At 44.6% G+C, this 17220-nt stretch overlaps 1 protein-coding gene across 1 annotated transcript in view; it reads left to right on the top strand.

Annotated features, from left to right (window-relative positions):
- Positions 1-251: 251 nt before the first annotated feature.
- The window catches only part of LOC146983967 (suppressor of tumorigenicity 14 protein homolog), a 33891-nt gene continuing 16922 nt past the window's right edge, over positions 252-17220 (top strand). The window contains exons 1-6 of the mRNA XM_085780820.1: positions 252-366; positions 9253-9415; positions 11724-11854; positions 12624-12694; positions 13387-13586; positions 17009-17044. Of these exons, the coding sequence (XP_085636946.1) occupies positions 325-366; positions 9253-9415; positions 11724-11854; positions 12624-12694; positions 13387-13586; positions 17009-17044 (643 nt within the window). The 5' untranslated portion in view covers positions 252-324. The remainder of the gene's footprint in view (positions 367-9252; positions 9416-11723; positions 11855-12623; positions 12695-13386; positions 13587-17008; positions 17045-17220) is intronic.

Genomic DNA, 17220 nt, shown 5'->3' on the forward strand with positions numbered 1-17220 from the left:
TTCCAGTCACCGCGGACGGATCCTCTCAGACCGGAGCACCTGCTTGTTCCTCCGGTACACATCGGTTAAACGAGCAAAGTAACATTTAAGTCAGAGTTAAAGTCATTTAACAAGTGTCTTTCCTCTTCGTTACATCTGGGTTTTACCTGCTGAAAGGAGACACCTGTCGCAGCTCACCTGTCGGTCGGCGCCATGATGTCAGCGCTGCAGTAAAAGGTAAAAGGCTGGTCAGAGATCAGCGGGGAGAAAACAACAGGACGATCTGCGGTGAAGGCGGAATAAACAGAAAGCACAGCACGCGGGACCGGGCAGCGCGAGGACATCATGGATGCACTGGACTCAGGACAGAAGTTCAGCCCGAGACAGGTGAGTCAACCTCTCTCTGACGTCACAGCTGCTGCAGGTTCCTCAGTTTCACCTGAGATAAACAACAGAAACCAGAGTGGTTTCTCTTTAAACCAGGGGGCAGATAAGCATACTACTTTAATAATAAACTTAACAGAGCTACTAGTGCTGTTTCTTCTGTCTGTATGCTTTCACTGTGGCTATATGATTAGTAGTTGTCAAATATCACTTCTCTTATCCATCTATCATGTTCCTGATTCTAGTTAAACATGTCAAACTACGACATAAATCAACCCTTATTATTGCTTGACTTAAAAACTACTGAAGAAAAATTTTGTCATTATAGTCGACAGTTTTCACTACTTGTTTAAAGGGATAGTTCATCATTTTGGCAAATTGGCCCATTGGCATAATCACTATAGCGTTAGCAGTAGGTTCATTGCCTTTAATTGTTGGTGCAAGGTGTTTTTTGCTGCTCAGAGCTACGCTACAGAGGCTAATGGAATTTCTTGGTTTCCCTCATCAAACTCATCAAATACACAATCAAACAACTCCACAACGCTCTGGTGGACAAGTTGTGACCTGCACATTCACCACGCTATGAGATAATAACAGAACGTTAAGAGACAGAGTTGTTTTCGAGGCAAATGCAGAGACTGCTTGCCGAAAAACTGCCCCCGACGGGAACGCGCATCAGCGTTTTTGTATGAATTTACCTCTAAAACAACTCTGTCTCGTATAACGTTCCATTATTATCTCATAGCGTGGTGAATGTGCAGGTCACAACTTGTCCACCAGAGCGTTTTGGAGTTGTTGGATTGTGTATTTGATGAGTTTGATGAAGGAAACCAAGAAATTCCATTAGTCTCCGTAGCGTAGCTTCTGAGCAGCTCGCGGCTCTGCTCCGTCTTCCTCAAAATAGCTTGCACCGACAATTAAAGGTAATGAGCCTACTCCTAAAACTATAGGGATTATGGCAATGGGCCAATTTGCCAAAATGTTGACCTATCCCTTTAACTCATTGAGTGCCAACCACGTAATTTCTCGTTTTTCGTTCCCATGCGTTGAGTGCCAAAAACGGAATTTTTCGTTTTTTGCTTTTTTTTTAAATTATGAAAATAGACACTTTAATACACATTATATGTAAATTTGGGGACTCTACGACGAGGAGAACTGAAATAGATGACGATCAAAGTCACATGACAGCTCATGATCTGGAAGTTTTTATCATAACTCAGCTTCTGCAAACGGAGTTCTGCATGCAGATGCAGCGCAGCTGCTCCGCTGCTGCTCCGCTCTCACCTGCGCTCCTGCTCCAGCTGCTCCAGCAGCTCAGAGCAGAAACAGGAAGCTCTCAGCCCACAGTCCGCCCGGTCTTCATCTGGAGCAACACCGTGTCCTCCCCAAAGTCCTCCCGCGGTAAAATCTGATGGTCTCTGGGTCAAAGCAGACCGCCGTCACCGACCCGTACCACAGACGGACCGCGACCACCGGCGGGACCGGTGTTCGCGAGCCGCTGTGGCCGGCAGAGCCTCACGTTCCGCGGCGAGAGGCTGTGACACGGCACGGTGCGTCTGTGTTATTGTTGTTTAGTGGCGCCCCCCCCGCCCCCGATGGTGGTTTTGTGAATAGAACAACAATTGTTGTATATATTTATCTTATACGAGCCCTTTGATCCAGAAATGCGAGTGTGAGAAGAGCGACAGACACAAACAGCGCAGCTTTCATAAAAGACGCTCTATCTCCTTTTCTAGAAAAAAAGGAGGGATTTTGGTGAAACCCAGCCATGTTTAGCTTGACTTTTCTCAGGAACGGAGGCACGTAGAAACAAACGGTTTGTGGTCACTTGAAGCATAAAGTTAAACCTTTCAATTGAGCTACAGTATGTGTTGGTGGCAATAATATAGAATACACTATGGCTCTAAAATAAAAAGTCAAAAATGGTCTAAATTGCCGGTACACTTGACTAAAACTTTGGAAAGGAGCGCGGCACTCAATGAGTTAACTAACTTTAGACTGATCCACAGCTGTCACTGATGTGATTTAATACATACCTTTATATTAAAAACGTGAACTGTAGATGTAACCAAGATGAATTTGAACTCTACCTCAAGCTCATATGAATCAGTTGATGGTTTGATACTATAGGCTACATGGAAAATGTGCAACACCCCCTCTCCACATGGACTAGAGGACGGTCCCCGGTTTACATGGAACTGTCTAAAGCGATAGATGCCTTTATTCTGCCAAAGGGATTTTTTCTCTCACGGTCCGTCACGCATATAACACACTATGTACACACAATGTACACCACCAGACATTGAGTGAAAGCACATCTATTAATTAAATCCACTGAGTGTTTTGAGGCGAGAGTTGCTTCACTGTTGCCACTGTGGCTGTGTCTGACTCAACTCCAGCTAATCCAAGAAACAGGGCAAATACGCTCACCCACCTCATTTCATAAAATATTAACATGTTCGCCTCTGCTGTGAAGTTGAATATTTTAACACAGGAGTCTCTGGGGATTGACTCAGTGCTGGAGCCAGACTCTAGTGGTCATTAGAGGAACTGCAGGTTGTAGCACCCCAATTATTGGCTTCATTTTTCAGCCTTGGAGGATCATGCTTTTTTTAAATTCCAACTTTTAGCCAGATATGAGATAAGTGTCATGTGACTGTGAGAGCTACATGTAAATTTATGGACTGTCCTGCTCCATAATTTAATGAATTACAGTCATTACAGGGTCACTAACAACTTTTAGTCCTGTTCTAAAGGTCACATCTTCATTTCATTTCTTTTCTTTTTTACTTTTCTTTTCTTTGCCGCTTAAGTTTTTTTGCTTGTCTGTCCGTCCATCCCATTCTTGTGGACTTGAGTTTGAAGCGTTCTCTTTCATGACTCAAGGAAGTGATCTGATTCTGGTGGTCTAAGCTAAAGTTCAAAATGACTTCACAAAACAAGTTTCAGCCAAATTTGTTAATATTGTATAAAATTCTGGAAGAAGGATGCAGCCCTGGCTAGACTGAGTCTAGTTCATTCAGTGACTATCTGTCCAAGAAGCATGAACTGGCGTCAATGGGGCCTCCAGGGTTCAGGTTTTCGGTCATGGGGTTGTGTGACGTAGTCCTGACAGCACATTACAGCTCTCCTACCGGGGAGTGGACTGATCAGAATCTACTAGGTAATGTACCATGCATGACAGATAAACACAAACATGTAAAAAAAAAAAAAAAAATTTTATTTATATTACCATCCCTTTAATTGTGTTTAATGTTAGCAGCAGTGCCAACTTCTGTTTCTACACCTGTAGATAAGAAGGTCTTCAACTTCAACTTCAGCTTTTTTGTCCCCTAGGGGAAATTCATCCTAGGTCTTGGTGTCTTCATGCTAAGCTCTATGATACTGGGCACACAGCTGTGTCTGGGACAGACTGTGACAGTTTGGAGGCAGAGCGTTGGCATCTTACAGAGTAACAGGGTGTGGATCTTTTCTTCTTAAAGACACTGAATCAGAATTCTGACAGAGCAGGACGCAACACGCTGACATGTCATATATCAGTAGTGCAAACATTCCTGTCAAGCAACAACACCCTGCTTCACTTTGACACAGTCTGACGGGCTCACGCAGAGAGGAGCTACCTGAACACTGGCTGGCTGTGTGCCTTCTCCAATGTCTGCACTGCAGTTTGTGTTTGTCACAAAGGTAGCCTCTGAAATGTGATGGGAAACATACCTGTCAGCACTGATGCCACAGAGGTTTGTTTGTTAAACTTCTACATGTAAAGTATGCTGCTCAAAAAAATGAGGGGAACTCTTCCAGGACCAGGATTGACTTGCTTGAAGTGTACATTTTTTTCCACAGACAGCGTCAGATGGCTACTCAAACATGTGCCGAGAAGTTTTTTTTACTTGCATGGCAACTTGGGTCTCGCGTGAGACTCCGGGAGACTTTGAATTAGATCTAGTTTTACAAACATGTCGGCTTGCCTGAAGTAAATAAACTTCTCAGTGCATGTTTAAGTAGCCATCTGACGCTGTCTGTGGAAAAAAATTGTGGCTTTGAGGGATGTAAACAGCCTAAGCAGCGGAACTTGCATCCGCTCCCATTCATCGCTGCCGTGGCGATGCGGGGACAGACACAACTACCGCAAAACAGGAGCAATTAAACTGAAAATCTTCAGATTCCTTCTTTTAGACCTAAAATGTTAGGAAAATACAGCCCCGAGTTGAATTTGCCCGGAATTGTCCTTTGATTAAACGTTGGATCTTGATGAACAAATTATTCAAGTTCAAATCTTTACTGATGTTCATTGTTGGACAAAATGACATAACAAACCCTCATCACAGACTGATCCAACATGAATTTCATTATGACCAAGCATGATGTTGGGCAGGTGAGCAGCAGGTGACACTGATTCTCACTGATGCTTCTAGATGGACACATTGATGTTTAACTCATCTGCTCTTTTACTTGAATGATGTAGTGTTCTCTTCATTTGACAGATTTCTGCCTGAGGCCATCAGACTTTATAACACATATGTAGTCTCCAGACCTGGGCAGTCTAGCTGACCATATTTTTAATGAATGATTGTTGTGTGTGTGCCGGGAGTATTTATCTGTCTATTTTTATATTGTGTATTTGTTTTTATTGTTGTGTGCTGGAAACAAATTTCCCTCCTTCGGGATTAATAAAGTTAATTCAATTCAATTCAATTCAATTCAATATATTTTGAGCAGTGTATAAACATGCCTCTGTCAAGTACCTGGGCGTGCACTTAGACAGCGACCTCAGCTGACACACTCATGTGGCAAGTGTGTGTGTGTGTGTGTGTGTGTGTGTGCCAGAATCTGTCAGCGCCTCAACTTTCTCAGGCAACTTTGTTTGTTCGGTGTCAGCAGTAACATCATGAACATCTCCTACTGTGCAGCCAGTGAGTCCATCCTTAGATACGGCATGACTTCCTGGTTTGGTAATCTAACAGTCAAATCCAAATCTCAAATACATAATCTGGTGAAGACAGCCAGCAAGATCATGGGTTCCCCTCCGCCACCCACTCCTCAAGTTCTTGAGCAGGCCACCATCAGGCAAACACTGTTTTATCAGACACAACTTTTAAATTCAGAAAGGAGATACAGGGTTCCTCTGTGTAGGCGCAAGGCAATTTTATTTGTATAGCCCATTTTTACCAACAGTTTGTCTCAAAGGGCTTTACATGGCATCATATCAACATCCTCTGTCCTTAGACCCTCACATCCACTGAGGAAAAACTCCACGGAAAACCCTTCTAACAGGGAAAAACCAGAGAAAGCTCAGGGTGAGCAACAGAGGAGGGATCCCTCACCCAGGATGGACAGACGTGACATAGATGTTGTTACAGACAAGAAAACAGTTTATAACAGAGAATGTGGGAAACATGGAAATGTTAACAAGAGCTGATGAAGGCAGCTTCTGCAGGGAGAGCAGGCCGGCTGGCTGACTGGTTCATGGGAAGGGAGGGCAGGCCGGTTTAACAGCAGGGGGAAAGGGGGGCAATGCAGGCGGGGCAATGCAGGCGGGGGTTGGTGCTGGGAGATGGAACTCCAGTGGATCTGTGGAAACAGAAAGAATGTGAGACACCAAGGCCAAACTACAAAGTGCAACAGATAATGGTAATGACAGTTCAAAATGTTCTGAGAGGAGGGGAGGGGAGAGGAGAGGAGAGGAGAGGAGAGGAGAGGAGAGGAGAGGAGAGGAGAGGAGAGGAGAGGAGAGGAGAGGAGAGGAGAGGAGAGGAGAGGAGAGGGGAGGGGAGGGGAGGGGAGGGGAGGGGAGGAGAGGAGAGGAGATATTTGGGTGGTGGGTGTGGAGACCCCAGCCAATAACAGTGGAGGCAGGAATTAAGTTACATCTGAGTGTACGTGTGTTTGTGTGTGTGTATGTGTGTGTGACATAGGTGCACACACACACTGTTAGTGCAGCTCTCTCCTGCAGGGGAGGGTGTGGTCCCGTTGTAGCCACAGTGGAACAATCCAAACGTAAAGTTGTGTTTCTCTGATTCACTGCTCTGCAATTGCTACAGCCGCTCCCTCTCTCTGTTCACTGTGTAGCTGGTTGGACCAGCAGCGCTCCTACCCATAATGATGATGATACACGTATCAGACATTACCGAAGGCCGAGACAAAGACGTGCATTAATCAGGAGGTTCCAGCAGATGGTTTCAGTCACAGTTGGTTTCAGGCTAGTGAACAGTGAATGACCAGTCACCCTGAGTCACAAGCCTGGACCCGGTGTGACCAGCAGGCTGATCTCTCCACAGATCTCCAGTCAGTCGGCCACAAACCATGTCAACAAACCAGAGAGGTCATTTGTGCAAAGTCGTTCAGAGACTATTGTCCCTTTAGGAAAAGAGGCCTCAGTTCTTTAATGTTAATTGTTGCCTAAACAAAAGCGGCTGCACAAGAACTCTGTCTAAATAACATCAAACATGACGTCTGCCATTAGAAGCAAAGAACAGCTGAGGCTGATGGGAAGCCTAGTGTGACATTCCGTCTGATGAGTCAGCATTCAAAAATGATTTTTTAAAAACCATTTTAAAATAACAGTAGTATTATATGTGAGAGAGTTGTGTAACTGATGTGTAACTGACGTGACTGTCTCCCCCTGGCCTAAGCATTGATACCAGATGTTCAACAAGTCTGTTTGTATAGTGAGTCCGTCAGCTAAGAGTATTGTCTATTGCATAGAAAAACATGCATAAGTGAACATTATATTGTGCCCAAGGCGGAGCTGACCCTGGATCTGTGGGATATGCTCTTTCATCCTGTTGTCTCAGACAGTAGTTACAGGAGAAATCACATCTGCATATATATCAGGCTGGAGAATGGAGGTTGGATGTTTAACATAAGACATCAGGATTCTTGGCCACAGCAGAAGAACAGTCCCAGTGAAAGTGTAGTGTAAAGTATTATGTGTGTAATGGCTATATATATATATATATATATATATATATATATAAATAAACATAAAAATGTGTGGATCATATTACTACTTTTTATAATCAAAGTGTGTATTTCATTTAGAATAATCTTTTGTTTAACTTTTAACTCTTAATGTTGTTTTGATATTTTGGAATGTTTGCCCCACATTTGGATTTCTGTTACCTTTCAATGAAGCTCTAGCGTTAATGTATTTGTTATCTCTCAGTGAACTTTAAAGCTGCACCAAAACCCCTCACAGGGCACATTCAGCCACACTATGATTCTCTGTTCGGGTGCAAGTATCCCCCGAACAGAGGGCTAGAGTAGTGATGGAAACATAAGAACCCACAATCCACCCACTTTCAAGATCAGGTTGTCAGATATGTCCTCTTGTCATGAACTGGGGGTAGAAGAACTACCAGGGTCTCTCGTCACAAGTGGGAGGTAGAAGAACTACCAGGGTCTCTATCTCATCAAGCTGAGCAAACAGTTTTTGCAAATGTCCGAGCCATGGCGCAGTGATAAGGCGGCATGAGCATGAAAGAGGCATATAACAGGGAGAGGAGCCCAGGGCAGAAAAAAACATCAGAAAGACCTACGATCCTATGATCATGGGATAGAGAGATGCCTTAGAGATGCAAATATTAGAAAAAATTTAGGTGTCGCAGTCGCACACTGTAAATCTACATGCAACACAAATATTCACATTTCCTTTTCATTCATGATCCTCACACACAATGTCCTGCCACCTGTAATGACAGAGTCCAGATTCTTTGACTCGTCTCTTCCACATTTCACCAGTGTATTAAAAAAATCGGCAAATTTTACCGGTTGCAAATGTGCAAGTAGACAAAAAAAAGTACTTGCACTGTCTCAAAATTTAGGGGCAAACTCCCCCAATTTAGGGGCAGACTGAAGCCCTGAACTCTACTGCATTGAACTCCAACTCTCTGAGGACTCCATTTTCTACTGCTGTATTGAAAAGAATAATGTTGATGAGGCAAGAAACTGCACTTATTCTCTGGCCCAAGACTCATCAAAAGCTGCCGAGTGTGTTCTGTCAGCATGTTGTTGCAGCTAACACTGTTGTTTACACAGTCAACACAGTTCAGAAGGTGAGTTCATCTCCACTAGGGATGCAGCTGTGCCGTGTATGTGTGTGCCTGGCCGTTTAAGGCGAAAGCCCGCCCCCGCGAGTCGATGTCCAATCACTGTTGAGCCTCCACACACTCACAGTGACTCCCCCCTGCAACTGAAAGTGCAGCAGTCACACACAGAAGAGGGGAAAAAAAAAAAAGAAAACAAACAGGCGGCAGCAGGAGCGGTCGCTGATCGTGATCGCGGGGGAAATTAATTAGTTATTAGCGCGATTTAGCACATTTAGCTTTTATTAGAGTTCCAGCAGGACTCTGTCCATGCACACCGCATGTGTGTGGTCGCGTGTCCGCGTGCCCGCGTGTCCGCGCGCGATAGAGAGACCGAGGTCGAGCAGGAGTTGACTGACAGGGATGAGAGGTGGTGAAAGGCTGTTTAAAAAAACACAATAGACTAACTCCTTCTTTTGAGAGACTGTGGCTGCCAGCATAGTGACGGCAATATAGCGCGATCTCTGTTTGAAAGTGGCTTCAGAGTGTTCACCTACTGAAAGACTAAAGGAGTGTGCAGAGGGAGGAGCTAGGGGCTGTTCACTGACAGTTCAGGTGTGTGTGTGTGTGTGTGTGTTTGTGTGAGTGTGAGTGAGTGAGATAGAGAGAGAGGAGAGCTGTATTAGAAATATTATAAATTATAAACATTATTTTGGGAGAAAAAAAAAGTTCTCTGCACAAAACACATACCGAAACCGTACCGAGAACCGTGGCCAAAAACCGAGGTACGTATCGTACCGTGGGCTACCTGTACCGTTGCACCCCTAATCTCCACATCTCCCTCTGTTTCTCTCTCTGTCTGCAGGATGCTGACTGGGACACGACCCTCACCTTCCTGCCGGCCTCAGACTCCAAGCGCCTGGAGAAGAAACCGGGCCGCAGGAAGAAGCTGTGGATGGGCGTGGGGCTGGTGGCCGCGGCTGCTGCCGTGTCTCTGCTCACTGGACTGCTGGTCTGGCACTTCCACTGTGAGCTGATTTCAACAACCTTCATTAACACAGGCAGTGTTGTCAGGTTTGGCTGTGGAGATGTGGCCCAGTCAGAGTCTAGAACCCAACCAGACAATGTAGCGGTGGCACCACTTTTCATTTTCCTTAAAGGGATAGTTCACCCAAAATTTAAATTTCACTCATTATCTCCTCCCCCTCATGTGGACTAAGGGCTGGGAGAAGTTTCAGAGTCCACCGTCCCTTCTCTGAGTTACAGGGGGTCTCGGCGTAGCAGTGCATGTCCATATAACGGTTGCAAATAGATACCCAACTGTCTTCGTAACAAAAAGACAGGAAGAGGCGCTTTGAGACGCTTCTGCTACAAACAAGCTTGAAAAATAGACTTATTTAATTTTTTTCAGGACAATTTTGCATTTCGGGGCTTCAATACAAGATGGACATTACATACGAGCAGCATGGAGGTATTTGGATGTTTTTTGGTGTGTCTTTTTGTTACGAAGAAAAGTGGTATCCATTTGCAACCGTTATATGGACATGCACTGCTACGCCGAGACCCCCTGTAACTCAGAGAAGCCACGGAGGACTCTGAAACTTCTCCCAGCCCTTAGTCCACATGAGGGGGAGGAGATAATGAGTGAAATTTCAATTTTGGGTGAACTATCCCTTTAAGCTCAGGTGTCGAGCCCCTGGACCATTTCTCCACTTGAAGATCACTAGAGTGTTTCTCACGTCAAGAGCTAATAACAAAATTATTGTCATTTTGACATTTAATGTTTATTTATAGATTTTCACATGTCAATCATAAGATAGGTAATAATAATGATACACTTATTTATATGACACCATTCTTAAAATTGCTGCTTGTGCTGCAAGCGCTTGTATAGATAAAAGAAAGACCAAAAGGCGAAGCACAATACCAAATAAATTCCTGTTACTATGGTTTTTAAAACAATAAGTAACAGCATGAATCAGTAAAGTATAGAATGCATGCACCACCTAGGTGCCTAAGAGATTAAAATACCTTTTCATTAAATAGATTTAAAAACTGGTTCAAATTTTAGTTTATTTGAACTAAAACTTTGCTTAGTCATTCATTCTCCTTTACTCTGTGCTTTCTTTGTCTTGTTTCATGTTCACAGATAGTCTGTTACACCTGGAGCATATGCTGCTGAAAGTGAAGGCTAGCATAGCTGTGCCTCCTAGCTTAGTTTGGTTTAGCTTGGCTTGCCTGCACTACTATAACAACTAGATGCTGGACACACCCATAAAGACACAGGAGGACAGCTGGGGGCGGAGCTGTGTCACATCTTTTCTTTGCGATAACTTCAGGTCCAAACTTTATTTATTTATTTATTTTAAAGTATATTTTTTGGGCTTGTTTGCCCTTATTTGACAGTATAGTTGAGAGAGACAGTAACTGGGCAGTGGGCAGGCAGAGAGAGGGCGAACGTCACGCAGCAAAGGGCCGCCTGATGCAGGACCCGAACCGGGGCGGACTGCAGCAAGGATTGCAGCCTCGCCCGCCCGCTCCACACATGTGCCACACGGCGCCCCCAGGTCCAAACTTTTTGATGACTGAAATCTGGTTCAGACAGAGAATTGAAAACCACTGAGGTGTAAATAGTGAATATTAAAACTGGAGGAAAATTAATTTTGAACTTCTAGTCTGGGAGCCAGAGCCTGATTTTTTGATGAACCTTGTTTCATCTGATAAAGTTTTTTTCTCTGCTGTTTCTAGTAGCTGGGGGGTACCTTTTCAAAATCCAAGAGGGTGCCCGGTGATATCCCTTGAGCATTTTTAAATGTTAACCCTTTGATGCCCAAAGCGCCAAAATCCTTGTAAAAATAATGTAAGCCCCGATTTAGTTACTACAAATAGTCATGAGTGTATATTGGCAGGGAGTATCATGAAACATAGGGGAAAGTAAAAAAATAAGTTTCTGGGACCTGCTGCCATGCTATTTAAAAAAATCACCCACAATTTCAAAAAAATGTACTGTCCGTATGACAAATTCTTGTCAAAAATGACATTTTTCTACCACTTTATCTCAAAACTCACTGCTCACATGTATACAGAAAACTTCCCAAGTTTGTAAGCTTCAATTTGTGCCCAGGATGACCTTTCTATATTCTAAAGTTGCACTTGCTATGGCTGGAAATTGTCACCATACCTCAAATCAAACAAAATGGAATGTTTGGTCTGATGGTCATTCCAAGTGTCACTTTCCAATGGTTAATGAAGAAATCTGAATGTCAAAAGGTCAACAGAGATTGAAGGTATGTATTCTGTCAGCCGACCGAGTGTTTCTCTCTCTCTCTCTCCCAGTGCGTCAGGACGTCAGAGTGAAGAGAGTGTACATCGGCTCCATGGGGATCAATGACCAGCGCTTCCTGCTGGAGCATGAAGATCCAGAGAGTCCTCAGTTTACTAACCTGGCCTCCCTGGTCAACCAGCAGGTGAGACTGCACGCGCTCCCAATGCATTATGGGAGTTCTCCATATCTCCTTTCCAAACCACTTTTACTCAACCTCAATGGAAAACTCGTGAGTTGAAGATGCTGGGACACTCTGACTGGGCCCAGCAGGTGAAACTAGCCTTATATGTTGCAGCAAGGAATTATGGGGCATTATTTCCTTTGACTTTTGTCCACCTTTTTCCGAACGTCAAAAACGTAAGCCTGTTTTGCCGGTTTTGCTCTTCCGGTGGAATTTTATGTTTACGTTTCCATGGTTTCGGTAGTCGCGGTAAATGCATGGATTTTTTTTTTTTTTTTTTCAATGAAAAACTGTAAAACGCATGGATCATCACAGCAGCTTTTAACAGTGAATATCACACAAATTGACATCCATGTTAAAAGCCAGCGTTAATAGATCCATGCGTTTACCGCAACTATGACAACGACTGAAAACCATGGAAACATAAACGTACAATTCCACCAAACCGGCAAAACCGGCTTCCGGGTTTGACCATAGATGACGTTCGGAAACTTGTGGATAAGAAATAGATGAGACAGGAATGACTGAAGTATGTAGTGAATTCGACCGGCTCTTATCAGGGCTGCTGCTCATTTAAGTCAGTTTGGAGACTTTGGACCACAGCCCAGCTCCATCACATGGTGGCTCTGACCACTTCTGCTCTGTGGCTTCTACTGTGCTGTGTTTGTCAGTGTGACTGTGATAACATCACGATGATGTCATGATGACATGTCACCTTTGTCTCTTTCAGCTGAAACTGATTTACTCCAAAAACTCTGTGTTGTCCAGATACTTTAAAGGCTCCACGGTCCAGGCCTTCAGGTAGGAGTTGTCTTATAGTTACAGGTTTTTTTTCAGCAATGTAGAAATTGTTACTTTCCATATAGAATCTAGGTAGATGTCAATATGAACTCTAGGTTCTATATTGATAAAGATTCAGTCCACAGAGAGATACACACAGCCTATTTAGAAACTGAGCCTTGGGGCAGTGCGTGGCGCAGTGGTTAAAGCGGCCGCCCCATGTAGAGTCTACAGTCCTCAACGCAGGCGTCCCCGGTTCGAATCCTGCGTCGGGCAGACATTTCCTGCATGTCATTCCCCCTCTCTCTGCCTCCCCCTTTCCTTTCTATCTCTACTGTGTGCTATCCAATAAAGGCAAAAACGGCAAAAAATATACTTAAAAAAAAAAGAAAAGAAACTGAGCCTTTAAACCAGCCAACAGGATGTCTGTAACTTTGTGATGTCACAACAAAACAGTCGCCAAATCCCCGCCCACCTTTACCCACCATCCTACTTTACATGTTTTGGATTCTATAGGTGTTTTACCTGAAGTCTTTTATATTTTTATTGTCTTGCTCAAAATACAGTCAGCCAATCAGAAGAGAGACTCTATGTCCTCTCCTCTGATTGGCCTTTTGCGAGCCCAGAGAGAAGCCTGAGAGACACGCTGAGGTTGTTTTGGCCCTTAAAAAAAAACTTAAAACTGTCTTTGCATCATCATTGTCATTTCGCAGCGAGGGAGACGGCGGCGCTGACGGCATCGTGGCGTACTACCAGTCAGAGTTCGACGTCCCCATCCCCCAGCAGAGCTCGTTGGATGAAGCCATCCAGTCTCTGGAGTCGCCAGAGGGAAGTCAGCAGGGCCGACAGTCACAGGGCCGAGTGATGCTGAGACCCACCGACGCCCTCAACGTCAAGAGTGTCGTCTCACGAGGTCTGAGAGCTCAGAGTCTGTTCCAGTTCATTTCTGCCAAATTTCTAACAAATTTGTTATTTACCAAATGGAACAGGTTCTCCTTTCTAAATCCAGACAGGGCTTGTCTCTGTAAGTTAGTATGAAAGAACAGGGGGAGTAGGAAACAGTTTGGGTTTGTGTGAAATGAAGTTTCATCTACAAAAACCCACAGTCAGCAGCTTTGTGTCACTGCTGGTAACCAGGGTGCTTTCACACCGGGATCGTTTGGTTGTTGTTCCGGAACAGGGAGCGATTTACGTCAGAGATCGGTTCATTTGGTCATATGTCAACACAGAAATCGAGCTCGGATGCGGAACAAAACAAGCGGGCCGAGATGGCTTGGGAGAGGTGGTCTCGGCTCGTTTCCACTGGAGCCCCGGAGCGGTTCGTTTGCAGTGAGAACACAATCGACACAGAAACTGACACAACACAATACACGCTGCTGGTCTTCAGTGATTCTCAACGACCCAGCGTGCTGGTTCGTACCGGCCCGCGTGATTCAGGCCGAGTTCTGGTCGAGGATCACTCCAGTCGCTTCTTTTTTTTCCCTTTTTTTTGTTGTTGCCGTTTTCGGGTCGGATTAGGGCTGAAAAAGGCTACACAGAAGACCTGGATTGGGTCTAGTCTGGGCTTCCACAGCGGTTGGATTTTAATTTTCATTGGGCTAATTCTTCTTTTTTTTCTGACCAATAAGAGAAGAGTTTGTTAGCACATGGCATTTGTTTACAACTTTGGACCAGCTGTTACATGTAAACGATCCCAAAAAAAGAATGCAACAGTTGTATCGGTTTAGTTGCTGAATCAGAACAAAGCAGGTGTGAATTCACCCTAAAGGACCATAACAGGACCCTCGTCCTTACTGTCTCTACTCTACTGAAGCATGTGAGCTCTGCTAAGGAGACCAAGGTCTGAACTGAAGTCCTTTAAGTGTCCCAGCAGAGGGCAGCAGAGGATTCACACTGTGCCTATAAAAGAGATTTTAAAATCTAAAATGATTCAAATTTTGTAACCACATCCACCATGAAGAAGAGGAACTGATGAGGGAATCACAGCCCAGTCACTCACATGACGCCACTCTATAAACTGTGTCAGGAAATATGTTAACTGCTGGTGAAGCCTGAGTTACACTGTCCCCCTGTTTACAGGACCTCCGCTGATGGATGTCAGTCAATAACCCTTTCAGGACCGGAATATTAGCAATAACCCAGTTGCACACTGCCATGTAAACACCAATAACCCTTTTGAAAAACTTCCTTCTCGGCGCATGTTCTGTTCGCAAGGAATCTTGGTCTTTTGAGTGCAGGAACTATTTGTGAACAACGTTCTCATCTTGAACGTCACATAAAGTGTCAAAGAATAGTGTCAAGTACCAGCACCAAAGTGCAAACAAAGGCGACTGCTACCGGCCCCGGACTGTTCATCATCCGCCGTGCTGCTGCTGTTGTTGTTGGATACAGGAAGAAGAAGCGGAAATGACGCACATTGTGTCATGACCTTGTCCGTGCGTCGCCGTTTTGATCATGTTCACATGTTCACACATGTAAACGTGTTAGATAGATATAGACTGCATGTAAACGTAGTCACTGAGTATGTTTACATGCAGTCAATATTCAGGTTAAGGTCAATATTCCAGTTTCTGAAACTTTCGGAATAACCCGTTTACATGTGTGAGCAAACAGAGTTATTCCTGTATACATGGGAATTGTAATCAATTGGATCCTGATCAAAACAGCGATGCACGGACAACATCATGACACAATGCACGTTATTTCAGCTTCTTCTTCCTGTATCCAACAACAACAGCAGCAGCAGCACGGCGGCACAATTGCCAAGTCCGCTTCTTAAAAGCGACTTCGGGCTTGTTTTTCTGTGAAGTCGCTTATAAATTTTGGTAGTCGTGGGTTTTTAGGCTTGTTGGTAACCCGCATCCCCAGATTGTCTTTCACCACACTCTCCTCCACTGACCGAGAGAATAAAAGCCCGGTCTATTTCTATTTTCTTGAATGTACAAAACCTCTCATTGCCCACAATCGCCCGTTTGAGCAGTTTCTAAGCCGCTTCATTTCTCATTAGAGTTCTCAGTCGGCCTCGGGTTTTGAAGCTCGGACCCACTGCGGCAAGAGCAACTATTCTCAGCCTGAACACCGAAAGAGGGAGAGAGGGGGAGAGGGTGGGAGGCCGTATACATGACCAAATATTCGAGTTAGAAAAGGAGTAACTCAGGGGTCTTTTTCAGGTTTTTAAAAACCGGAATATGAGCATATTCAGGTTTTTCAAAAGGGTTATTGGTGTTTACGTGGCCGTGCGCAACCGGGTTATTGCTAATATTCCGGTTATGAAAGGGTTATTGACTGCATGTAAACACACTCACTGTCTTCATCTTCCACACATCTGAGATGTCATGAATATAGTAAAAATGTGTTTTAAGGCTTTTCTTGTATCTGTCACATGACGGGTCAGTGCTTGGATAAAGTGATCAGTGAAACTCTTAAAGTCCCCCTCCAACGACCCTTTTTTGGTTATTTTAAAACATTCTCTGTGGTCTTTAAATTGTGATTATGAAGTTTTTAGCCAAAATCACAAAACCTGTGCCATTTCCCAGGGCTCTCCTTCTGCACAGCACCAGCAGCTCATTAGCAATGCACCTCTGGAGGGGGGGCGGAGACTGCGCTGCTCTGCAAACACCCAGCCGGTGTAGCTCGGTTCTACTGAGCGTTTCAGCGATGGTGCTTCATTATCACAGCCGCTGCTCCGCGCTGGTCGACAAGCGCTTCTGCCCCTCAGCTGTGTGTGTGTCTGTGCGTCTGTGCGTCTGTGTCTGACAGAGATGAAAGACGGTGAAACGCTGTTATAAAAAAAATGTTTGTCTGTATTTTCTCGGTGAGAAACTGTGGCGGTCCCATACAGACTGTTTCAGGCCGCTACACCGAGCTCTCCAGCCTTTCACCTCTGAGCCAGATGCAGAGTGGGGCGGGAGCTTGTAGCACTAGTGCCCTCCCCTGGGGTTGTGACACGTCAACCCCAGTCTCCCTGAAACTGCCAGTTTGCGCCTGCCGTTGGTTCACAGCAATTTGAAGGCAGAAAAACAGAAAAAAAAATGTCCTCTAACATCAGAAAAATGCCACAGGAACACGTGAAAAGCACGAAAAACCCGATTTTCATGGGAGGGGGTCTTTAAATCAAAGACCTGCTGATGAAACAGACCAGGCGTTTTCTAACGGCTCTGATTATTTTGTGTAACACTGTGAGCATGTCTTGTTTTTTCAACCAGCAGGACACCTCTGTGATACCAGGTTGCTTCATCCTGCAGCGATACATCTGTGTTACAGAGTCACCACTGAGATGACACTGACCCCAGTCCTCTGCTCTCATTCACTAAAGATGTTTGTGTCTTTTCACAGCCGTAGATCCACGCATGGCGAGATCCTCTTTACTAGGTAAGGCCTCTTATTTGGGAAAGTTGTGTTTTACTTTTTAAAGGGACAACGAGGAGTTTCGGAAAAACGAAGCGTTTTCACACTACATTTATGAGCCTCCGCACCGTGAAATTCTTTGACCGGCGCAAGACAGACTCATGTTTTCATTCATCAATAATTAAAGTCAGAGGTTGGAA

The sequence above is a fragment of the Trachurus japonicus genome, chromosome 7 (genome assembly GCF_045865225.1).
Source record: "Trachurus japonicus isolate A0001 chromosome 7, Traja_1.0".
Lineage (NCBI taxonomy): Eukaryota > Metazoa > Chordata > Actinopteri > Carangiformes > Carangidae > Trachurus > Trachurus japonicus.